The 25,741-nt window shown below is 37.9% G+C and overlaps 1 protein-coding gene across 6 annotated transcripts; it reads right to left on the minus strand.

Moving 5' to 3' along the window:
- Positions 1–23,245, minus strand: LOC114479516 (SUN domain-containing ossification factor). 6 transcript variants are annotated; one of them, XM_028473234.1, is made up of 25 exons: positions 22,801–23,245; positions 17,497–17,611; positions 17,220–17,342; positions 14,858–15,048; positions 14,488–14,574; positions 12,735–12,879; positions 11,466–11,577; positions 10,598–10,725; positions 10,451–10,518; positions 8,728–8,835; positions 8,502–8,607; positions 8,163–8,183; positions 7,133–7,188; positions 6,719–6,801; positions 6,437–6,502; positions 6,293–6,358; positions 6,041–6,113; positions 4,908–5,274; positions 3,964–4,820; positions 3,793–3,880; positions 3,216–3,320; positions 2,846–3,003; positions 2,594–2,682; positions 835–890; positions 1–745 (listed from the first exon to the last, which is right to left on the minus strand). In XM_028473234.1, the coding sequence occupies exons 1-25, from the start codon at positions 22,863–22,865 to the stop codon at positions 392–394; spliced, it is 3,687 nt and encodes a 1,228-aa protein (XP_028329035.1). In that variant the 5' UTR covers positions 22,866–23,245; the 3' UTR covers positions 1–391. The 6 variants fall into 6 exon arrangements, with proteins under 6 accessions (XP_028329035.1, XP_028329034.1, XP_028329032.1 ...); XM_028473233.1 differs by having other exon boundaries at positions 3,964–5,274; positions 17,241–17,342; XM_028473231.1 differs by having other exon boundaries at positions 3,964–5,274; positions 12,735–12,876; positions 22,801–23,244.
- Between the last annotated feature and the right edge of the window lie 2,496 nt (positions 23,246–25,741).

Below are 25,741 nucleotides of genomic sequence, written 5' to 3' on the forward strand. Positions count from 1 at the left end.
AAATGTGCCGTTTCTTTTATTTTAAAGAGGAATGTTTTAATCTTGACTTCCATCTAAAAGCAATGCTGACATAAACAGAAAACACATTTTAACTCAACGTTAAAGTTCAAAGTCAACATTCACATCCCACAAAGAAAAAGCTTTTAAAGCTCAGAACACACTTCTTTAATTTGAAGTATAACAAATAAAAAGAACAGTGCACGTGAACAAAATGAACGAGAAGCAGAAATGTTGTGTTGAAGCTTAAAGCTGCCACATAACCAGCGTCCTCGTAAAGTTTTGTCTTTTAAAGTCAGAAATGACCTGAGAATGCCACATTATCATAACCAGGAGTTTTCTGTTCTTGATGTCACAGCTGATAGAAATAGGCTCATTGTTCAGTCTTGTGCTTTCAGGAAGCCTGAAGCAGATGCACCGCTGCACAGCTGCCTTTGGGACGCCTACGTCTTAGTGCCCGTTTCTCAGCTCTGATCCTGGCTACAGGAAGGCCGTCGCAGAACCCAGAGCAGGCTGTGGTGATGCCACAGAACGACGGGTCGTCTGAATGAGACGAAGCCTCTGAGCTGCCTTCTGACGGCGAGTCTCTAAACGACGGATGAAGTAACCTTTCTGTGTGGGGTGGGGGGTCCGTGGTGACGGAGGCACCATTACATACAACAGCACCGTTACACAGTTGACCAACTGAATCCAACGAGGGATGAAGTGTTTCCGTGTTTACCACGGATTTCATTTTACGACGCTTCTTCTGCACAGAACAAGGAAACGAAAGAGAAGTATGAAACACTTTCATCTGTAATCATATGATGCAGCCGGTTAATAAATATAATTACACACCTTTCTGTTTGTTAGACAAACACTGAGTGTCTCCTCTGAATGGAGCTTCTCTAAGCCTGTGAATACACATAAAAATAACATTATAAAATTCCTCTTTTTGAACAAGGGCCCTGTTTTCCTACAACAAACAAGGACACGATTTAAATAGTTCACACACAAACTTGGTAATAATGGCAACTAAATCAGGTACCAAATATGCAATGCAGATACACTGATATTTAGAAAAAATGGATATCAGTCAGGATGTCTCATGCATCCTCACTATTATCCGTTATCTTCTTCAGTCGGTCGTCAACTCCTGCAGAGACAGACGGTAATGCACACAATGATGCGTCTACTCTGTACGCGCACGCGCGCGCGCGCACGCGCACGCGCACACACACACACACACACACACACACACACACACACACACACACACACACACACACACACACCACACACACACACACACACACACACACACACACACACACACACACACACACACACACACACACACACACACACACACACACACACACACACACACACACACACACACACACGGGTTTTTGGAACACTATTTAGCGAATACGATCTGTAACTTTTTAATGCTTGTATCTCGTGCAATACCACTAGAAACCAGCAGTTGTCGCTTCATTTACAAACCCTAATTCTACACACACAGATCAATGTACAGACACACGGATTGTATTACGCACACACAAATAGTTTTGTTACAATAATGGCCCCATACACACAATCATGACGTGAAGCTCACACACAGCCTTACAGACACCACTCAGGGGCAAACAGCCCTGCTCACCTACCACCTAACGCACACAGCGATAAAGACGTACACACATGTCCGTGCAGACACAGACAGGAATACACACATAGCATAGATGTGTCTGCAAATACACACACAGCTTGACAAACCCTCTGATTAGCGCAGCATCTGCTCTTTATAGAAGCACAGAGTCAAAGACAGCGGTGACGTTTCACACAGAACACAGTAGACTTCCTCAATGGCTGTCAATCAATGCTCACTGAGGGCTATGATTGGGGGAAACCCTCCTCCTCCTCTCAGCTTTAATAGGAGGGGCGGAGCAAACAGTGAAAGATGATGACACAGGGGAATCTGTAGAATACGTTTTAGCCAATAGCAAAACTCACTTGTAATAGCAGGCGCTCAATCCTTAGTGGCCAGTAACTGACATTTTACAACTAAATATGCTAAATTAAAAATAATTTTACTAAAATGTGAGGGGGACTAGGATTAATAAACAGCAGTACTTAATACCCAAATACGTATATATTGAGCAGAAAAAAGTGGGTTTGGGGTTTAGTTACTCTTTAACGTTGCTAGGCTAATGCTAACGCTAGAGTAATGCTAATGCTAGGCTAATGTTAACACTAGGCTAAAGTTAACACTAGGCTAATACTTAAGCTAAGCTAATTCTAGCTAATTCTAGCTAATGTTAATGCTAGCTAATGCTAGCTAATGTTAATGCTAGCTAATGCTAACGCTACTAATGTTAATGCTAAGCTAAGCTAATGCAGTGTGACACAGGAAATGCAAATATACAGTAGTTAAATAATTATGCATGTGATTGATATTGTCTTTCTGTATACTCTTAAAAAACAGTTTATGTGCATCCAATAATAATTGATTCTTAAAATGTTTTTTTTGTGTGTTCAAAATTAAGTAGAGAATTTCAAAATAAATATAGTCCTGTGTGGCGCTGGCAGACCTTTTTACAAGTTACCCTCTTACCTTCAGTGGTGGCTAATTGAAGTGACTCAGAATGGATGAGTGGGTAGGATGCGCTTTTCTTTAACGTCAACTCATCACAGGAAAACTCTCTAATAAAAGACACAGAATAGGAATGATTGAGGACAATCATTTCCCTCAGACATTAGTCACAGATATGTGATCAAGAAGTTTCTAGCTGCAATGCAATGGATCAGTAAATGTCAATCAATTAACAGGCTGAATGTGTGCAGGGATGTCCAAACACAGTGTTACCTCTCAGGGCAGCAGACGGTGTAATTATTAGGTATGGGGGGCTCAGACTCTGTGATTGGAGGATTGGTGGAGATCCAACAGTTGTAGGCACACAGCAGAAGACCACAAACCAAGCACAGCAGCAGAGAAAGCAGCAGATAATTCTGCCGGTCTAACACCTACAGAGCGGAAAGATAATTAAAAATAAAAGGTTATCAGAGGAAAAAGTCTCTAATTCTCTACTAATTCTAATATAAATCATATTTGTGCCATTATCTGTTGAACTAGATCGTGGAATGAAAAATTATCCTAATGCGTAACCACTGGGTGAGAGAAAACGTGACTCGTTTCTTAGTAACAGGCTAAACACACATGTAAAGTGCACATATACCTCGCTCTGCAGCTGGCTGACTCTGACTGACAGGTTGAGAACATGCTGAGTCATGTTCTCCAGCTGGCCCTGCAGCAGCTGAATGGATTCAGTCTGACGTTGGTCCTGTGTGAACAACACAATGCATCAAAAAAGCCGACATCACACGACTTAAAGGATTTGGCATGGCCATCATGACAAATTTCTATTGTTCATGTGAGGTAAACGTCACCAAATGTAACACATCATCAGAGCAACAGTCACATACTTTTGTTTTGTGAAAGACGGCATCAGTTTGTTAAAGTACTTTGAGTAGTCTGCTTATAGTTGTTACATTAATTGTTGAACCAAAGTTGTAAAGATCTGGTGCACAAGGTGCCAATATCACATTCCTTAAACTAAAAAAAAACAGTCATTGACTGAACCTGGTCCAGGCCATGTCTGATTGATGTTACCGAAGGTTTACCAGCATGCTTTGCTGTGTTATAAAATAGGATTAATGTAGGATTTTTGACGAGTCACTTTTAGCTTCAGTTTCTCTGCTCTAGTGACATAAATGTATTCATTATTTCATTCATCCATTTAACAGTGAACTCACCTGCTCTTCTGCTATTTTAGAGGTATTCTGAAGTTTAATCATAGTTTTGTTGAAAGCTTTCTGCATTTCCTCCATCTGCTTTCGGTACCTTTAAATGAAAATGGAACAAAGATTTAAAGTCAGTCCTATTTTAGGTGAAAAACAAAGAAAACTGCCTTTGTGCTGCTGTACCGTTGGCTCAGCTGCTCCAGGTAGCGCCCGCTGAGGGACATATTCATCTCCAAGGCTTTGATGCGGTTGTTGAGTCTCATGAACACCGACTCCTTCTGACTGGAGCTGTGCACCTGGTTTCCATTCTGCTCCGTGTCATTTGGGGCCTGTGCGTAAATGTCTGATGGTGATGGTGAGGCTGTGGTTGAAGAAGTCTGAGAAGGAGGTGAACTGTTGCCATCTGAAGATGTAGCCAAGTCCTCTGCTAGCTCCTCTTTTTTAGCATCTGTGATGGTTAGATGGAGGTCTGGGGGCTCCACTTCTGTGACCTGCTCTGGAGAGAGATGGTGGGATGCTTCCATGGAGGAAGAATCACCTTTAAGAACACCTTCTGAATCCACCGGGAGATCTAAATTTGGAGATACAGTGGCTACTTGCGGATCTTGTGGCTGATCTGTTGTCTCTAGAGTCTGACCAACAGTACTCGTCTCAACATTGGCTCCATCAATGATTGGCTTCTTGTCTTTGGGCTGAGGTGAACCACCCTCTACTGGGACTCTGGCACTGAGTGTCACATGGACAGAGCTGGGGAGCGAAGCTGAAGGCTCACTTCTCTCCTCTTTATTCAATGTCTTCTGGTTCTTTATTGATTCTCCATCTTTGTCAGGTTCTTCCAAAGACAGCGATGGAGTTTCTAAATAGTCAATGTGTTGACCCGAGGTTGAATCTGTGGCACTTGTTGGGAGGAGAGTCACAGTTTGGCTGGGCTCCAAGAGCACAGACTCAAACATGGACTCTACTGGGATTTCTGGTGTTTTTGGTGCAACAGTGTCACCTGAAGGCTCTGGTTGTTTCCTGTCATGGGAATCGCTGTGACGCTGTGGAAAGTTTGAATATTCCGATATAGTCAAAGGTAAGTACGAGGGGACAGTTTGAGTGGGGGTAATAGTTAACGTTTCACTAACCGCTTGGCATTTCCTCTTTTCAGGCCGGAGAGCTGAACACTTTTGTTGGAGATATTCATGGAGGAAAGTAGCAAAAGAGCATGAAGAAGAAGGCAGGGAGGTAACAGCAGAGGGGTGGATTTGCTTTTCTTGTACTCGTTCGTTTTGATTATTTGTTTCACTCTCCTCCTCCAAATCCACCTCCTTGTCCAGAAGAGTGATTGAAGAGCTAATTGGCTCCTCTTCATCCTCCTTCAAAGGAAAAACAGTGACTTCCTCTGTTGGTGTGAGCGTTTCTGCGCTGCTAAGTGTGGCAGATGTCTCTTTAGTAACGACTTCAGTTGGAGTAACAGTGTCTGATGATGACTTCACATCTTTTTGGTCGGGACTATGGAAAAAGAAAGATGAAAACAAAATGTAAAATCAAGCAATATGAACGACAATAACTTAACTGATGTATTAGAACACAGTAGTGAAATTCAAGGCCCGGGCGCCAAATCCTTTCCTTTAAAGCTCTTAAATCGGCCCACAGGGAAAAGTTAAAAATTACAGTGAAAACATGACTCATGTAAATAACAAACTAAGTTGTAGATACCCGAGTCCCTCCAAATACACAAATTAAAAGAAACTGCACATTTTTTCCCAGGTCTCACAGCTTTCCCACGCTTATATCACATGATATAAGCATTTTTTCCTCAATTTTTCCTCAAATTATTCTCACAATTCCCCAAAATGAAAAAAAATTTTTTTTTAAAAAGACAATATCCCTCTAATCTTTTTTTATTTTCATTCCACAAACAAAATTTATGAAGGAGATTGTCATTGAATCACATTAAATAGATAATATAAGAGAATAAGACCATCAGGTCGCTGAATTATTTGTTTTTCTACTATTATTCTTTAAGGGCTTAACAGAGAACTTGGGGACATTATTTTTTATCATATACATGTTCATGCACTAAATGACAAATAAAAATCTTTGAATCCTTAAATGTGTATTTTATTTCAGTGATTTACTTTAATAAACTAGTTGCTGTTGGTACAAGTTGTTGATGAAAAAAGTATAAATACATTATTATGGTGAGAAATGCTTGGTTATGAATATAAACTCAAATTGAAACTATTTGCCTCAATGTTATTGAAGCTTGACTTACGTTACAGTGAGTTCTTCAGTGGTAGTTTCAGCAGTGTTTTGGAGGTCTGGAGATGGCTCACTTCCAAGGTTTTCTTGAAAAGAAAGTGACATATACATAATGACAGGCTGGACAACAAATAATTCCACATGTGGAACAACACTACATTATTTAATGATTAAAAGAATATTGTCCTGTGATTTGGGATGATTAAAAATACAAAGTAACAAGCAATCATTCAGAAGAGTCTTTTTGCTGTACTGGTCGTCGTACCTTGTGTCTCTGCGGTTCCACCAAGGACATTGACGGCAATATTATTCACCATGCTCAAAATAGCATCTGAGGATTAAAAATTATACAGTTAAAGCAATAATGACTCTTAGATAAAGGGTAGAAGTCAACTGCAGGCAGAAATACCCTTTGCTGATCCAATCAAATTCTCCGATAATTTGGCGTCGCCTTGTGCTGATCCAGAAGAACCATCTGTAAGGTAGAAAACAGCTTTAATAAGAGATACCCTAAAACATTGTTTCCCTTCTGGAAAAGTTACATTTCAACAAGTTATAAGTATGTTTTCAGAGTTGAAACATGACAAATACAAACACTTAATTCACAAAGTCAAGTATAACACAGATTATTTTAAATCATTTAAAGCCAAGATGGGTGTATTAATGACATAAAAATATTGTCTTTTCTTACCCAAGTCATCATCTGAATCCTCGTGCCTTTCTGAAGGATCGCCTGATTCATCATATTCTTCAACCATGCTTGTGCCAAACACTCTGTAGAATAGAATTATTAATTAAAAAGGCTGTTGTCCATCCACACCAAGGTTCAAACAGAGACCGAGCACATACATTGATTTCCTCAAAATATGGGAAAAGCCCACCTCCCTAAAATTGACTCAGATTTGCACCATTTATGTGCGACTGTGACAGATTTGTAAGCAGACTGCAAGAGGGTTAATCCTATACTTCAACCAAAGACTTTGTAGCTTCCAAAAGAACATCAATCAATCCAAACCATATTTATAACCAGAGATTTAGTGATAAGTACTGTACAAAATCCCATTTAATTTTTATAGCACAAGGCATAACTGAACATGCAACGTACCTGATGAGACTAAGGGGACAGAAGTGTTCAGACCCAAAGTGAGAGACTAGCTCTACCTGCAAAAAACACAATCATAATCAACATTTTGTCACAAATTGTTTGATTACAATGATACAAGGTAATCAATGCATATTGTAATTTTGATGATAATGTTAGAAGTAGCTCAATCAGAATTTAATCACCCCTATGAACAAAACACTATATTTTAGACACCCATACAAGCAAGATTGTGGTTAGTGGTTCACAAAATGTCTGCTGCCCCCTGCCTTTGGTACATAGGAACTTTTTCTCAAACCATCCAATTCGGTAATAACAAATCACTTAAAGCTGCAGTATGTACTTTTTTTTTTTTTTTTAATTCAAGCAAGTTCATTTTGTATTGATTTTTGAAACAATATATTAAGGTTTCATTCATTCAGACAACATTTTTCCAGAAATTTACTTTGATCTCCTGCCATGTTTCAGCTGCCAACTGTCAGTCTTCCTCAGAGGTATCTACTGATTGCTTTGAGGTGTCCTCATGAATTATTTCTGGGAGTGGTCAACTTGAGAGTTCTTTCAGACTGGCCACGCACCCCGTCGCCTGATGGTCTATGGAGAAGAGAGTCCCATGTGTGGGACCTCACCCAGAAAGTAGATCAAAGCAATCAGTAAATGCCTCTGAGGAAGACTGACAGTTGGCAGGAGATCAACGTAAACTTCAAAGAAAATTTCCTGAAAAAAGTTGTCTGAATAAACGAAGCCTTAACATGGTAAGTTTTTTGACGTCATCTGGTCAAAAATCCATAATAACCTTGGTTGTTTCTATACAAGTCTCACTATTCTACATAATGCAGCTTTAAGTATTGGATTACCTGCATTATAATTCATATGCTGCACACTTTGGGAACCACTTACATCCCTAATTTAAATGTGACATCTAGTCAATAAAAAAAAAAAATCATAATTAACTTCTTTGTTGATCAATCAGGTTAAAAGGAAGAACAATTTTTTTTTTTTACAGCCACGGCACACAACATGAAGGTCTAACCTTTATGTACTTGGAGAACATCTGAAGCAAGATGGAAAGAATAAGAACAATTAAGAAGACGAAGACCTAAGAAGAGGGCATGAGGACTTATAACACTGCTGTGCTACATTATTGATTTAATGTAAGATGGTAGCTGTTGGCATTGTTCAGACTAATGGACACAAAGAGCAACACTAAAGACAAAGCTTGGGACAGCCACTAGTGAGAGAAGAGAAAATGACTGGGATTACAATAACAAATGTAGCAAGAAACAAACATAGGCAACAGTTACACAATAACTAAAGACAGTCTGCTACATGAAATACTAAAGAAAGACATTTTAGCAAGAACTGCAATCACCTTCACATATTTAGCATAAATATGTTCATCCAACGGGAAGCTCTGAACAGTGCGCTCGTCCCTGGCGTGGAAAGCTCCCAGCTTCAACCATTTATTAGTTGGGTACCTGTGATGATGCATTCACACTCACTTTTAAACTGGAGGTCAGAAAAGTATTTTTCCAATATCGAAAATACAGTCATTACAAAAATTTTTGCTATATTGTGGTTGTTGTTGTGGTGCTTACCTGTCACTAATGGAAACTAAAAAATCTTTGGGAGTGGAAGAGAAGAGCTCAAAGTTTGCAATGTCCAACTGTTTCAGCTGGATGGGCTCACAGAGCTCAATTATAAACCTGAGGATTATATTTGAAAGAACAAAAAACATGTGCTTTAATAAAATCAAAAGAAATGATCAGCTTAAATTATGATGCATTAAAACAGGGTTTTTCAACCTTGGGTCGTGACCCCATGTAGGTTTGCCGGGAAATAAAACGGGGTTGCCTAAAATGTTTAGCAATAATAAAATAAATATATACTGATTAAAATTGTGTTATAGTAAAAGGTTCTCACCAGGAAATTTTCACAGAGTAGGAGATGGCTAAGTGCAGCATGTGCAACAACGAGAGGCACAAACAAGTGTTAGATTGTTCTCCATTCTCTGAGGTGTTCTTTGCACCAAGAGCAAAGACGATACATTTTCTCCAATTTAAATGAGGTATTTTTAGGACGTTGTACCGATTAAAAAAGGAAAAAACAGCAGCAGGTCCCCCTATGCCGGTTGAAACACAGGGTAGGGGCCAAAATCACAGTGTGGGGGTCTTGTACGCTCAACTGCACTGGCGAGAACCCTGTATATGTATGTATATATATATTTTTTTTTTATTTATTTATTTATTTTTATTGTATTTATTTATTGATCTATTTTTCACAATAAAAAAAACAATAGAGCTTAAATATTTATTATTCTTTTTCGAATTAAAGATAGGATAGGCGATTTTCAAAAGCTAGCATGATTTTGAATGTAGCCTCCCTGATGGCTCCGTCTTTACCCCCCCTCCCCCTGTACGCCGTCTCATTCACATGCACACGCACAGCTGTTGCAGAAGCAGACATCAGCTCATCGCTTGTATTGTGTAGAAACTTTGTTGTCTCATTCAGCAGTGAGTAAACAAACTTTCCCATCATATATGTTAAAAAACGTGACCAAAAACTCTGTTTTAACTCAGTCAGCGGTGATGCGCTTTCAGTGTGAGCTCATGCATGCAAGGAATCGAGAACAAGAGCACGCACACACAAACAAATATTTTGTTGCACAATGTTGTTGTTAAGCTAATCACTGCAGTCAGGGGTACCATCATTATTGTCTAGGTCAGTTTCATATTCATATAAACTAGAGTACTGTCTGTCTGTATACACACACAATCATTCCCTTGACCACATTTTTCTTTGTATAAACTTGACCGATTTACCACTAATGCACTGTTTCGTGTGTTCAGCTCTATATAAAAAGGTAAAAACGTGTAGTAAGTAGTGATTTATTGCCAAAATTGTGGTTGTGCAACGTGTTTATGTTTTGTGCAAAAATGCCTCAAGTTATTAATATTGGCATTAAACAATTAATATTTCACAGAGCACTGATATCCTGCTGTTTCTGTTCAGTTGTGTCGGAATGGTTACTGACACTGACTTTTGACCTGATATGGCACAGCCCCCCTTAGAATATTTTTCATTGGCCACCGCTGAAAGCTAGTTCAAATAAAAAGCAGTATGAAAATATCTGAGCTGGCACATACCGTCACATTGTGTACTAATCCTTACTACTCTGTATTTGTAACACAGTGTAAACAATATGATTAAAAAACACATTTTAGAAGAAAAAAAGTCTCTGAGGATGCCAGAAATTTGTAATATAAAAATGGGGTCACGACCCAAAAAAAGGTTGGGAACCACTGCATTAAAATAACTTACCATATTTTATTGCCACATGGGTTCAGCATGTAAAGGTCCATGTTCTCCTTTAGTATTGCTGAGGTGCTCTGTGCAAGAAAAAAAATCATGTAGACAAAAAAAGCAGAATTGGGGGATTTTTCTGCAGGTATTAGTGTCTAAATGTACTTTAGCCTCTGGGTTGGCACCGAGGATCTTGGCTCCACACTCCACTGAAGCGTAGTTATTATTGAAGTTCTTCTGAGCCTTCTTCATACCATTCAACCCACCTTTGTTAGATGTGCGAGTAGACACTGCTGTGAGAGATGAAAGATCATAACAACATATCTAAACAGCAGTAAACAATTCCTTTTCATGTTACGTTATTGTTGAATGTAAAACATTATCTTTAATACAGTTTTTATGCTCCTAGATCAGGGGTGTGCAACCTTTACTCTCCAAGGAGCCATTTTGCCTAATCTCATCTGGATTAAAGTCCTTCTCAAAGACAATACAGCGTATACATTTCTATACAGTTAAAATAATATCAAATCATTTTACGAGTTAATGTTTTTGAAGGGCTACAAAAAATAACTTGAAATTGATAACACATGATCATGTTGGTCAACACATGCTATCTGCTAATTTCTTGCAATATATCAAGCATGCACATTAAGCCGGCATGTTGGCATTTAAATAAATCTTTCCCCACACAAATAAAATATCTGTTTTGTTCCAAAATACTCTTTGTAAACTTTGAAAGTTGATGGTCTGTAGAGGTTGCAGTACAATGTGATTTATTTTTAGGTTAACCAATTGTTTTCTCATAATCTTTTTTGAAGGTAATGCCATTAATCATCAATACCCTTTGCATTGATGATTAATGGCATTTAAAGCTACAGGGAGCCACTGCATAAGAGTCAAAGAGCCACATGAGGCTCCAGAGCCGCAGGTTGCAGACCCCTGTCCTAGATATTGTTCACTATACACACAGCATATTTGAATCCTAGTTTTTAAAAAAAAAAAAAAAAAAAAAAAGACAAAAGCATCTTCTTACTCTGCTCTTTCTCGACTTCCATCATTTTTCTTCTCCACTCATCAAAAGTGGGATTGTCCTCTGCACCTTTGCTGCTTAAATCTGTGTCTGTGGTGACAAGGGGCCCCATGTCCTGTCAGAAATAATAAGGAAATGAGAGCTGGGACATGTTCTCTGATAGACAGTGGAAAATACAGTCCCCTCCAAAAGTATTGGAACACAAGAACAATTCCTTTGTTTTTGTTGTATACTGAAGACATTTGGGTTTCAGATCAAAACATGAATATGAGACAAAAATTCAGAATTCCAGCTTTTGTTTCGTGATATTTACATCTAAGATTAATTATATCGGGGCTTTCGCCTTTAATTGTCCATGTAATGTTATTACATACATGGAATTTGTTCTCTGCATTTAACCCATCCCTGAGGAGCAGTGGGCAGCCATTTTTGCAGCGCCTGGGGAGCAGTTCGGGGTTAAGGGACTTGCTCAACATCCTACAGTGAAGTGCCCAGGTGAGGTTTGAACCGGCAACCCTCCGAATACAAGCCCAGCGTCCTTAACCACTAAAAGTGAATAACATTTAATATTTGGTGGCATAACTACGGTGGCTGGGAAGTGTCAGGTGAATGCATTTATATTCCATTACTCAGAACAGGGGTTATGTAAATAACCTAAAGTTTTCATAGGTAAAACCCAAAGCCAAAAACACAAACTTTATTATGTTTAGGCAATCAATCTAAAAGGCAACACCTGAGGAACTAGAAACACCCATCAGTCACATGCTCACTTGAAAAGTGGGTGAGATCAAACAAAAGGTGCTCTGTCCTGAGTTGTTTAACACAACTAGATGTAAATACCCTGAAATAAAAGCTGTAAATCTTTTTTTTTCTTTGTCTGCATGTGCTGTCGAAGGTTAACACTGCAAGTGCAATCTTTTATAGATAGCAGTGCATGTTTTGTTATTGCAATTAAACAAATTAATGTATTTTATTGCATAATTGTGACCATCACCAGCCCTCCCTAAGAAAGGGTAGGAAGAACTTTATTATATGGAGGATATAAAAAGAGAGGGCAGTGTTACACCTAGGTGAGGGGAAAGGAAACAGGGAAGAGGGAATCGGGGTAGAAAATGGAAAGGGTGGGGAAGAGGTGACTGGAATTCTGTACTTTTGTCTCATATTTATGTTTAGATCTAAAACCCAACAAAAACAAAGGAATTGACCTTGCCGTTCCAATTCTTCTGGAGGGGAATGTAGGTCACATCTCAAGTCTCCATCCTTGTTCTTTACCGGCTCTTCCTGCATGTCAGAGGCGTGGGCTTCTGGATGCTCTGTGCTGTGAGCGGCTGGAGGACTCATAAGAGGATCCGAGTGGCTCTTCGTGCCTGGGGTGTGAGCATTGGCGTTGTTCTCCAGCACCAGTGGAGGGCTACTGCTGTAATACACAAGTAAAGCTTAGTGATACCTGAGGGCAAGCTCACACTTAGAGGAAGCTGCAGGATGTGCTTGTGTGTTCATGATGCATGGTGATTTTTTAGAAAGACCTTGAACATCAGTAGGCCTAAACTCTCAATGAAACTTATTTACTTGCATTTAATAATAATTTTCTTGCATTCAATCCATGCATTTAAAGCTGCTGGCATGATATTTTTTTCATCAGTTAAATCCACAGTGTAGGCCTCATCATTCAATAAGCTAAATATCATAAACTAAAAAATGGTCTATCAACCGTTCATACGCTCAGATCTGAGCGTACGACGTGCGTTCAACCAAATTCACGCAAGCTTCGGTATTTATCAATTCTGGCATGATCGTACGTTATGGTCAGAACTCACGTCAGGTCTGAGCTTGTCTACGCAAATCTGTGTGAATGGATTTGTGGTTCAGCAGCAAAATCTGACTGGAAAAAGGACCTCATTCGTGCTTTTAATTGTAAATAGTTCATTAAACTTTTACAAATGCGCTGTAGTAATTGGTAATGTGATGAGTTTGAAGAAATTGGCTGAAGGCATAATAAACACAGTCAAGGAACAGTATTTCATAATTTTTAAGTGTTTCAATCGTTAATTTCTTTTACTGTGATATTTATTGCCTAAGAAGCGTGGAGTGAGATCAATATAAACGTCACGTCCGTGTGTGTCTCCAGGATCTCTGTTGTGAAGTTGTTCTCGTGCACACGGGGGCAGACGTCACCTGCTCAGTAGTTGATCCTCTTCCAAAAAGCGTTTCTTTTAAGCGCTTCTTTAATTCCAGTTTTCACACTGTCAAAAAGCAAATTTGTTTTGCTCCACCTCAGACGTGAGGATACCGACTTTCTTATTGAAAAAGCCTTTTTTCTTGTTTGAACTCAGTGGGCGGGGCCTCCAAAACAGGAGGACGTAACAAGTTAATGACGATCAAATTCAGCCACGTGGGAGCTAGCCGCTAAGTTACTGGAGGGCGACAGCCAACACCTGGAGACCGCGTGGGGTGACGCAATGCCAACAACTGGGGCTTTGGGGCCGGTGTTTTCCTCGACAGTCGTCGGGGCTACGAGCGGTGGGAAGCTAAGCCGGAGACAGGGATGTCGGCGGACAGCCTTTCTTTTGACAGCTGTGGGGAGCTTCGACACAGTGAAATTTCCAAGCGTGGGAGCAACGAAAGCACTGCAAAGTTCAAGTCTTCCAACAAAAAGGATACAGCACAACGCCCGGCAGTAGAATCCGAGGAGGGTCCACCTGTGGACAGTTGAGCTGCTGCGGTGAGTACTTCCTGTACGAGAAGAGGTGAAAGAATGCCTATGCATCCTTCGCCCGCCCCTCTTATAGTGGGAGGGACTACCTGCGACGGAGGGATTTATTTTCATCAGCCAATCTGATTGGCGGAATGAGAATGGACTTCTCTGATATGGTGTACATCCCATAGTGACACATCGACACAAATGCTATGAAATAGAACTTTATCTGATAAAAATGTCTCCAGAAGCTTTAATTGTGTATAATATAATGATTTAACAGTCTGGTAAAGTGTGTGGATGAACAGGCAGATGAGCAGCTATACCCACCTTTCACTTTCATAGGGGTTTTCTGGACGCTGGTCAGAGACAGTGTCTTCAGATGCAGCCGGTTCAGGCACAGCAGCAGCAGACTCACTGGAAATATCATTGTGAAATGAACAGCTTTAACAATCAAAGCAGTTGTTTTTTCCCCCCATAATTTTAAACAGATTGAATACAAAGAATCAGTGGGGAAAAAATGATGGGAACATTTAGAGAACACACTACAAGTCAATTAAAAAGTGTGGTAGAAAATGAATAAATTGTTGAATTTCTTGAAAATGTTTACATTTGTAACTTGTTTTTCATTCAAAAAATAAATTCTAGCGCTAATTACAATTCATCATTAAGATTAAGATTTAGGACAAAAACTCCTTGCCTATTATTCATGTCCTCTTCAGGGTTGACGGAGGTATGATCTTGTAGATTTGGAGTAAAATTAACAGAGGCAGCGTCCTGGTCTTGAATGCTGACTGCTTCAGGTTGTTGGTTTATGGAAGTTTCCTCCATTACCAAAACTTTTTGTTCTGCCTCTTGCTTTTTCTCTGCAACACTGTCAACTTCAAAAGCCTAATGGACAAAAGAGAGAGAGAGAGATGTTTAAGTTCATGAGTGGATTTTAAAAATGTTAGACCCAATAACCACAACTTAATGCTAATGCTGCAAATGTTCAATCAATAGAGAGAAATTAAAGTAAAGATAGAAAGTCAAACCACAGGATAATGTCACCCTAAAACTGCTCCTTTATATAGAACTGAACTTACAAAACACAGATTCTTTGTCCCATTGCTTTCTTGATAAATGTTACATCTATACTTCACAAATATACAGCACGACGGGTGGGGTGGGACAAACAGGGGGACATTTTCAATTTCATAACAGTTAGTTACCCACTCTACATTCAAAATAAAAAATTATACAGCTACCTCAAATAAATTACTAATAACAAATATACATTTTGTTTAACGTGTATGGATCAACTCATATTAACTACTTGTTTTTCATCAGATAAATCCACAGTGTAAGCCTCATCATTCAATAAGCTAAATATCATAAACTAAAAAATGGTCTATCAACCGTTCGTACGCTCAGATCTGAGCGTACGACGTGCGTTCAACCAAATTCACGCAAGCTTCGGTATTTATCAACTCTGGCATGATCGTACGTTATGGTCAGAACTCACGTCAGGTCTGAGCTTGTCTACGCAAATCTGTGTGAATGGATTTGTGGTTCAGCAGCAAAATCTGACTGGAAAAAGGACCTCATTCGTGCTTTTAATTGTAAATAGTTCATTAAACTTTTACAAATGCGCTGTAGTAATTGGTAATGTGATGAGTTTGAAGAAATTGGCTGAAGGCATAATAAACACAGTCAAGGGACAGTATTTCATAATTTTTAGGTGTTTCAATCGTTAATTTCTTTTACTGTGATATTTATTGCCTAAGAAGCGTGGAGTGAGATCAATATAAACGTCACGTCCGTGTGTGTCTCCAGGATCTCTGTTGTGAAGTTGTTCTCGTGCACACGGGGGCAGACGTCACCTGCTCAGTAGTTGATCCTCTTCCAAAAAGCGTTTCTTTTAAGCGCTTCTTTAATTCCAGTTTTCACACTGTCAAAAAGCAAATTTGTTTTGCTCCACCTCAGACGTGAGGATACCGACTTTCTTATTGAAAAAGCCTTTTTTCTTGTTTGAACTCAGTGGGCGGGGCCTCCAAAACAGGAGGACGTAACAAGTTAATGACGATCAAATTCAGCCACGTGGGAGCTAGCCGCTAAGTTACTGGAGGGCGACAGCCAACACCTGGAGACCGCGTGGGGTGACGCCATGCCAACAACTGGGGCTTTGGGGCCGGTGTTTTCCTCGACAGTCGTCGGGGCTACGAGCGGTGGGAAGCTAAGCCGGAGACAGGGATGTCGGCGGACAGCCTTTCTTTTGACAGCTGTGGGGAGCTTCGACACAGTGAAATTTCCAAGCGTGGGAGCAACGAAAGCACTGCAAAGTTCAAGTCTTCCAACAAAAAGGATACAGCACAACGCCCGGCAGTTAGTTACCCACTCTACATTCAAAATAAAAAATTATACAGCTACCTCAAATAAATTACTAATAACAAATATACATTTTGTTTAACGTGTATGGATCAACTCATATTAACTACTTGTTTTTTCCCCACAAGGCCTGATGAAATTACCTTCAATTTTATTTGGTGTACTTTTAAATATTTCTCACCCTGATGAGAGCATGGTCTGTATCTTTTTATGACGTTTAAGGTGCAGTTTTTGGCTGAAATTGTACACTTTTTTTTGCTTTAAAGTTTCCTGTTGTGTACAATGTTCTTTTGAATATTGCAATTTTCCTCATTCCTCTGCTTGATGGAATGTTTACAAATCTTTCATTTACATATGAAATAAGCAAATGTATCTTTATTTGAGGCATTCAAATAATGCCTTCTTTTTAAATAATTAAAAAAAGAATTCGTTTTCTTTTTTATTAGTATTTATTTTGTTTCCTCACAGTACAATGATATACCTTTTAATTGTATCTTACTTTATTTTGGACATACATTTTTGTTTAATTATATATATATTTTTTTTTTTTTTTATTAGTGTTTGATTTGTTTTCTCACAGAAGTTTAAAACTAATATTTTCTAAAAAAAAAAAAAAAAAAGGAAAGAAAAAACTAAAAACGGAATTTGGAAAAAAAAAATGTACATTTTTTTTATAGGGCCCTTTATACCGTTACCTTAGCGTGTTGTTTTCCCACCTGCTCCACTGGAATTTGATCCTCACTATGATGATTACCCTCCATCACCTGCTCACTCTCTGATGAAAGCTGAGCAGGTGGGATAGAGTTTTCTTCATCATTCTATAAAACACAAACATGCAGATTACAAATTACTAGTGCACAACAACACAGAAGTATTTTATTGCAGTTCAGTAACAGAATTTAAAAAGAGGGAAATAAAACAACTAGCTGCATTAAAGCTTTGGTCAAAGGTTTCACAATTTTCTCCAGCTACCTTGAGATGATTAGAATTTTCCCCTGTGTTGTCCTCTGAGTTGATGTTCTGAGAAGATAAGATTGTCACGCCCTCTTGGAGAGACTCTGTGCATCCAACAGAGAATTGTAGGAACCTAAACAAAAAAATAACAGAAAGCACCAATATATACAATCAGTAAGTATAATATGGGTTCATTTTTTATTACACCTATGGAGTTGTGTTTATTGATAGCAATTTTTTATGTTAAGGTCTCATTTATTCAGACAACTGTTCCTCAGGAAATCCATGTTTCGACTGACAACTGCCAGTCTTCGTCAAAGGCCTCTGCTGATTGCTTTGTCGTTTCCTTGACTTTCACGTAATAATTCCAGCAACATTGCTTTTGTCTTCTTTTTGAATAATATTTCATGTCTCATTTATACAGACAACCGTCCCTCGGGAAATTCATTTTTATCTACTGACATGTTTCGTCTGACAGCTGCCATACTTTATCAGAGGCATCTGCTTGTCTAAATAAATATTTGAAGTTTCTGAGAGAATGTCTCGATGTCCCTCCCTCAACAGCTCCACTTCCTCCTCCTGCCTCTGCCAATCTACCAGAAGCCACGCCTCTACGTTTGTGCACGCGCATCGCGGAACATAACAAGTTTGCATTGATATAGATCAATGGGTGATCGTTATTCTTTTGGCGATGTATATTTCTGAAGTAAGAGCTTCGGAGCGCTCCTCCATGATGCTGTGCTGCTCAGAGTGATACCCGTTTCCTGTTGTGATGCACGTCCTCGTTTCCGTGCACAGTTTATGCACACACGTTCACTTTGATTGACAGTCCCCGCTACAGGAAGTCAAAGCCTATTGGCTGGGCGATTACGGCGTTCTTTTCCATACATAGGGGTCTATAGGACGAAGGCAGGACTTATATACATTGATGTATATGAATGACCACCACCAGTAGACCATAGTAAAAGACTAGTTAGGTATTTTTTCGCATTTCAAAAGAATTATACATAAACATAGATTTCTCAGAAACTCTGAATATCAGCTTTAACATATTCTTCAAAAAGAATCTTGCTGGAATTGATGCAAATTTTAATTTCCACTTGGATTTAATCTTTTAACAAGTGTTTTATTCCATTTTTTTTTCTTCTTCTTTGTTTTAGTCTAGTTTGAGTAGACGCAATTAATGACAATTTTGGTACAAGCTTTACTTGCTTAAAATTAGTACTTATATAATGTAGTTGGTCTTCTTCCAGTTCTAGTATTTATGGTAGCTTTTGCCCAGCCCCTCCCACTTCCTAACAAATGAGGTGTGCCTTTTTAAAACTCCAGTTAATCCTGTTTGAACCAGTTTCCAGTTCAAAAGTGTTAATGAGAAACTTTGTTGAAAAAAAATGTTGCGGATAAAGGCGGCAGCACCATTGATTTATTTCAAAGTTTCAAACACTTGCAAAGAACACCAACACTGTTTTCAGAATCATGCATGTAATTGAATACATTTACCATAAAGAACATCATAAAACATTAATCATTAAAAAAATTATAATATTCCTGCAAGCTCACGGTCTACTAAAAAGAGCGACAGTCTTTTTTAAAAACACCTCCCATAATCCAAACAAACAGTAATGCAGTTACTGTAATAGTGATGTAATGATTTACAGCAAAACTCAATGAATAAGCCACAAAACTAACAATCAGATATGTGAATGAGTCCCAGAGAATATTGCAAATTAGCACATGTGCTCATTGCTAACACACTTCAAAAACAATACATCTGGGTTGTAACTAATGTAATTGTAATGTCCGCATCAAATAAACAAATACGTTTAGCTGCATACAGTCTCATTGAGTGACAGAGTGAGAAAGTCCAGATGGCCTGTGACCTAACAGCACCTTTTTATCTTATCTTTCTGTAAATGTTGCCAAGTCACACTTCAAACAAGTTGTTTGTCTGTGTTAAACCACCTGAATAAAACACGACAAAGTTAAACATCACATATTTAGAAGTGTATTCATATGTTAGTTTGATTTATAGTTTATGATTGTCTGAAACTGGACTTTGAATACATTAATCTGTTGGATTTACTGTTGGACTCCAGGCCAGGGACTTACTTGGCTGCTGGTGCAACAGCTGGTCTGATCAGACAAACAACAGGCTTATTAAACTAAATAAATAAATAATAATACAAGATAATATTAAATGAAGTAAGTGGTATACCAGAGAAGCCAGTGGAAAACCACATAGACAAAAAAACATGAAAACAAAAAAGTGAGAAAGAGGCTTGTTTGTTATTCTCTCAAATCTAACCAATTTTATAAATAACAAAAACAAATCTATTGTATTTTCATGAGGCAAATGCTCCAAATAGATATTCTGGTTACAAGGAGCAAAGCTCATACACTAGATGAGAACATGCAAACTCTGTACAGAGAGACAAGCACCAATTAAACAAATCTGAATGCTTTGTAAGTCCTTAATTAATAATATTCTTTAAATATTAAGATTGATAAACCGTTTGCTGTATTAATTTTTTCTTCATTTGAAAATTCTAGATTGCAACAAACAAAGACAAGTATTTCAATGCAAAAAGGCATCAAGTCAAAGGAATTATTATGCAATAAAATGTAAGTTATATATGGAATAAACCAGACACTGCAATTCTTCAGTGAAGCACGGTAGTGGCAGCATCATGTTGGGTTTATTTATTGAAAATGTCTATTTGTATGGTTGACGTACGGACAACCTCCGATGCTATTGGTACGGTTACCGAAGTACAAGTACGTAGCGTCTTAGGGTTAGGTTATACCCAAATATCGCAACAATTTTTAGGGTTAGGTTTAGTCTTAGTCACGCGACCTAAAGTGGTCAATGAATGACCAATCACGTGATCTAAACTGGCCCAATAGGGGAGATGCGTATGGATAGAATGTCGGGAAATTGATACGGCAACCGTACGGATAGCCACTGCCTTATTTAGTTTTGCGACTGCAACCAAGAGACTGGAATTAGAATTGAAGGTAAAGATAAATGCAGCCACGTACAGAATTGTTACTGATGAAAACCTACTACAGTGCACTTTGGAACTTATATTTGGGTGAAGGTTCATCTGACAATAAATGACCCTCTAGCACATGTTTAAGAGAGCACTTATTTAATTAATTTAGGAGAAAATAATCAACCCTATTTAACTTTTATGGGCTTTCCTGAAAACACATGTACATCAATGATCCCTATTAAACCAGATGGAGCTTGCATGGTTCTAAACCAGGCCTACTGAAGAAGAGTAGCAGATTCTTCTTCCTGTTATAGTTTATTTTTATCCTCAAACATCATGCCTCCAACTCATAATCACCCATCCTAATCTCTCTCTCTCTCTCTCTCTCTCGGTCAACTGAGCATGACTGAAAGGCCTCTAATCCCGGCGAGATCGGTTGAACGTTATATCTGCATGTGCATGGTGTCTCTTGACGTTAGCTTAGCCATGAAGTGCAGAGATATTACGGTAATTGAGGTGTTTTTAGGTTTGAGCTTTAAAGACAAAAAATATTTAGACGATTAAAATCAGATAAAATGAATGGAATAATAGGTTGTTTTTATTATAGAGTAGATGCAGTTTTACTAAATCTTAAACAAAAAGTTGTAATATTTTTACAACTCATAATGATGGCATTTATTTTACTTAAATAAATAAATAAAAGAGCTGCTCTTGGTTTTTTGTTAGTTTTCTTAAATCAAAGGTGCCTAACTCGTTCGGGTTCTGATTTTGAATTGGCCGAACAAGAATTATTATTTTTTATTTTTATTTTTTAAGAAAAAGTGGACTTTCAACATTTTTGTGGCTCAGTCCTCAGACTTCCAGATGTAAACAACTGTATTTAATTGTCTTTAAAACTTCCGAAGGCCTAAGGTGTAAAGGGGTCAATTACAGCCATTTGGAACTGATTTAATAAAAATTTAAGGAAATTTTATTCTAAACAGAAATGTCCAACTTAGATGGAATGTGGACCAGATTTTGACCACAGGAGAATAAAAAATAAAAGGAAATAAACAAAACAAAAAAATGTGATGTAATGTAAAAAGTTGCTTAAGCAAGTTCATATATTACTCCCTTCTACGTGTTTTCTTTTTGAAGCAATTTTTCAATCTAAAATAAAGTCTGAAATATAAAAAAGTTATTTTAGTAAAATACTGAGGTGAGTAATTTCAGAAATTTCCTGACATCTCCACGATGTTTAAAATATGATAAATTCAGCTTTTTAAATTGGCAGCAATATCAAAGGTTTATATTCTTTATCCAACCAATTTAAGAAAATGCTACTTCAGACTTTATTGTGGGCAAAAATTCTAATGTAACAGCAAAAATAGTGGTTAATAAATATCAAATTTAAACACTGTCAAAAGATGTAATGTTTTTTTTTTTTTTTAATGTATCTATCCATAAAGCAAGGAATCTCTGTCAGTGTGTCTGTTCCTCAAATATCTCTGCGAATCAGGCTCAGATTGACCTGAGACTTTCAACATGGCAGCTGCTGCTTCGTTCAAGGGTGTGCAGTTGTTTGGACTGCAATAATACCGTTCATAAATCATTTCACAAAAATGTCTTGAATGCAGCTTTGCAGAAGAGCTCAATGTTGACAGGTAGTCATGGTAACTCAGGATACAAGCTGCGTAGAACCTACAGGAGTGAAAGGGCTTTTCAAAACTACTAAAGGGGGTGAAGTGCGTGCGTGCACGTGTGTGTGTTTCAGACTTGCATTAGGAATTGAGTGTTTACAAGGTCTGTTGAAAGAGGATTTAACTTCTACTCGAAATGAAATCTCCCATGTAAACCATCCATGAAAAAGCTACTTAACCTCCCACTATTCTGCACTAGTTATTGTTGATTAACTGTTGTTTATATAATGAAATAAAGCAATCAATAAAATTAGCAACAATAATCTAATCAATAATATAGATTTTATCCTGTTTGAGGTGCGTGTGTGTGTGAACTCTCCTTGATTTTATTTACCATTTCTTAGCATATAGTTTCTGTGCAAGTCATGTGGACTAGTAATAAAATGAGTTAGATGCCATAAGTTCACAGCAATGAAGTAATACAACGTCACATGGTTGATTAATCATACAAGGTTGAGTTTATTTTATTTGATAAGGTCAGCATTTCAGCAGCTGAAAGTCAGCCAAGTGCCACATCACAGTGTGATGCTAACTAAACTAGCTATAGCTACACACATTACTTTAACTGCACACCTATACCTGCCTTCCTGGATGATTAGAACATAAACGATGTAGTTAGACGTAGTGTTTCTTAAGTGTTTTTAACTCACCAGTAGACGAGAGCCACGCATAGCCATACTGACACGGTTCGCCCCAGATGTGGAGTCATCTTCATCCCTCTCCTGCTGGTACAAACATCGTCCTTTAACAAACGTTGTCTTCCTCTCCTAGTCCGTGAGACCTTTTAATAATAAATCACGAGCCGCTAGCTGACGTTAGCACAGTGACACTGAACTGTGACGCTAACTTTCTTTCAGGAAATTTACTTTTACTGCCTGAGGATTTTCGGCTGTCAACTGTCGGTCTAGTAGCTTGTGATGCTAACTGGCTCCCCGGCGTGCACTGTCGCTGTTCCACCTCAACGTTCTTGAAGCCAAAATAAAGCGCTTCCATTTTGAAAATGTGACGTCATAACCCAAACCCGAAACCTAACATAATTCAATAAACAAATAAAACACGTGTCCGGTCACTTTGAAAACAAAAATAAACAAAAATGACTTTTTTTTGTTTGTTTTTGTTTTTTGTTTTTTTGCAAATTAATTTTCCGGTAGTGCGCATGTGCGCGCATGCGCATATACAATCTCGCCACGACGCGCTTTCAGTAAAATATGACACCGGTTTGTTTGTGAATGAAAATATCATCATCCAATTTGATTGAAAAAAAAAAATGAAAAGTGAGAGATGTTATTTTTGGAGTTTATGGAAAAAAATCCCTCCAAAAAATTCTTTGTTGTAAACCTGATCCTAATATTGGCAAAATATACTATACACTGCTCTAAATTATCATATCAGAAACCTAAATTCTTTGTATTCCAATCACTTCTATCCTCATACATAATCACTTTAAAGCGCTGCACCAACTCTAAAGCTGTGAAAACCATAGAACTTTCTATTGAATTTGAACTGTAAATGTAAATGTAAATGTTATACAGAAGTATTTTTCTGTCTTTAATTTATTTTTATACCTGTATGTTAATGACTGATGTGAAAGCCGACGTTTGTAACTGTACATAACTCAAGCCTCTTGCTTTGTTAATGTCACCTATTGTAAATTGCATCAATAAAAAATAACAATAAAATAAAAAGATTCTGAAACAAAAGAAGAAGAAGGAGAAAAAAGGTCCGGCAGGTTGTAACATCTGTAAATGTTTCTGTAAATAAAAATAATAATAACAATAATAAAAATTAAAAAAATAATAATAAAAATTAAAAAAAAAAGGGCCCTGGTAACACACCCCGCCCATTTAGCGGACTGCCCAGATGACTTACGCAAGCCCAGCTACGCCAGGAACTTAAGTATCTTTCCCGCTGGAAATTCTACCAACGGCTTGTTCAGATCATATAGATTAGTACAAAACCACGATATTGTTCAACTCAAATATCTAGTCAAATGGCGTCTCGGCTTGTCTTAATGACGTACCTGCCATTCACAAAGAGAGCTACGCAAGATCCGCGGCTGTCAATCATCGTCATATGTGACGTAAAATCCCGTTTTTCAACCTTAAATAAATTTCACAGAAAAATTAGCACCTGAACACAATGACTAATTATCACAACAGAGTTCAGGTCTGAAAAAAAAATTATGTGAAGAGTATTTTAATTTTACAGTTTGACCCACATCCCATCTGTTCTCATTGAAGAGGCGGGGTTTATGACCTATACTGCAGCCAGTCAGCAGGGGGAGCTCTAAAAATAAAAGCTTCACTCCACACGGGGGTTGTTCCGTCTTTTCTTTTTACAGTCTATGTCTGGCATAGACGTGGTTCCCCTCGCAAACACAGCACAGTAATACGGCGTATAGCCAATGAGAGCGCAGTGACGCAATCACGCAATACCACCCGACGCAAGATGGGAGCGCCAGATTTCTACATCTTGGCTGCCCGCATGAACGGAGTTTATTACTTCCTCTCAAAACAGAAGAGTGTGATGTGAATTTAATAGGCAGCATATATACTTTCCCTTTCATAACTATTTGTTTTTCCTTCTATCTATATATCTATCTATCTATCTATCTATGGGGTGCCGATTGTAAAGTTGTGCATGCTAAAATAAACAGCAACTTTTTGCAACATTTAGCAACAAACCACGTTTACAAAAACGTATGTGAATATTTTTATTTTTCTCGGAAATGAATAATGTCAATGTTAAAGTCACAGTATTGACTCGAAATCGAAATATAAATGTTAAATTAAATGCTAAATGGTAAATCTACATGTGAAATCCAAATGTGAAATCTAAGTGTGACATTAAAATATAAATGTTGAATCTAAATATAAATGTTAAATCTAAATGTAAAATGTACTACTAAATTTTAACATTTAGATGTTTAAATACCGTGTATAGGAAATGGATTCCTATATTTTTCACACTACATATACTGAATACACAGTACACATGCATGTCTACATAGATGACAATAGAGGGAGCAATTCGCTAAACTTTAGTCTGCAACCTTTAGTCCAAGTAATCAAGTGAGTCCTACCTATAGATTGTATAAACATTAAAGTATATAAACGTGTTGATATCTATAGGCTATGGCCACCTAAAAGTGACAGATTTGCATGTATATATAAAAAAAAAACACACACACAAAAAACCCTGTTGTACATGTGAGATCGAGACATATATTGTTCTATTGTCTTTCTTATTATTGTGTTTGTATTGGATTGTTGTTTTTTTTTTTTTGTATATTTATTGTAAATATGCTGCTGCTTTTAATCAGGGCCACCAGGAAGAGTAGCAACCCCTATGGTGGAAGTGAATGGGGATCCCAATAAACAATAAACAAACAGATAAGAAAACGCAAAATTCTATTTATTTGTGTGTGTAAGCTGCAATTCTTTATTACACATATTTCATGATAATAGTTGAGAATGTAAGGATTTTAAGGGTGTCCAAATAACGCTTTTACAACTCTGACTATGACAATTCATTCTTTAGAAAGGCCTAATTGGAGTCAGAAGGGAATATTTTAAAGATTTAATTTGAGTT

The sequence above is a fragment of the Gouania willdenowi genome, chromosome 17 (assembly GCF_900634775.1).
Source record: "Gouania willdenowi chromosome 17, fGouWil2.1, whole genome shotgun sequence".
Lineage (NCBI taxonomy): Eukaryota > Metazoa > Chordata > Actinopteri > Blenniiformes > Gobiesocidae > Gouania > Gouania willdenowi.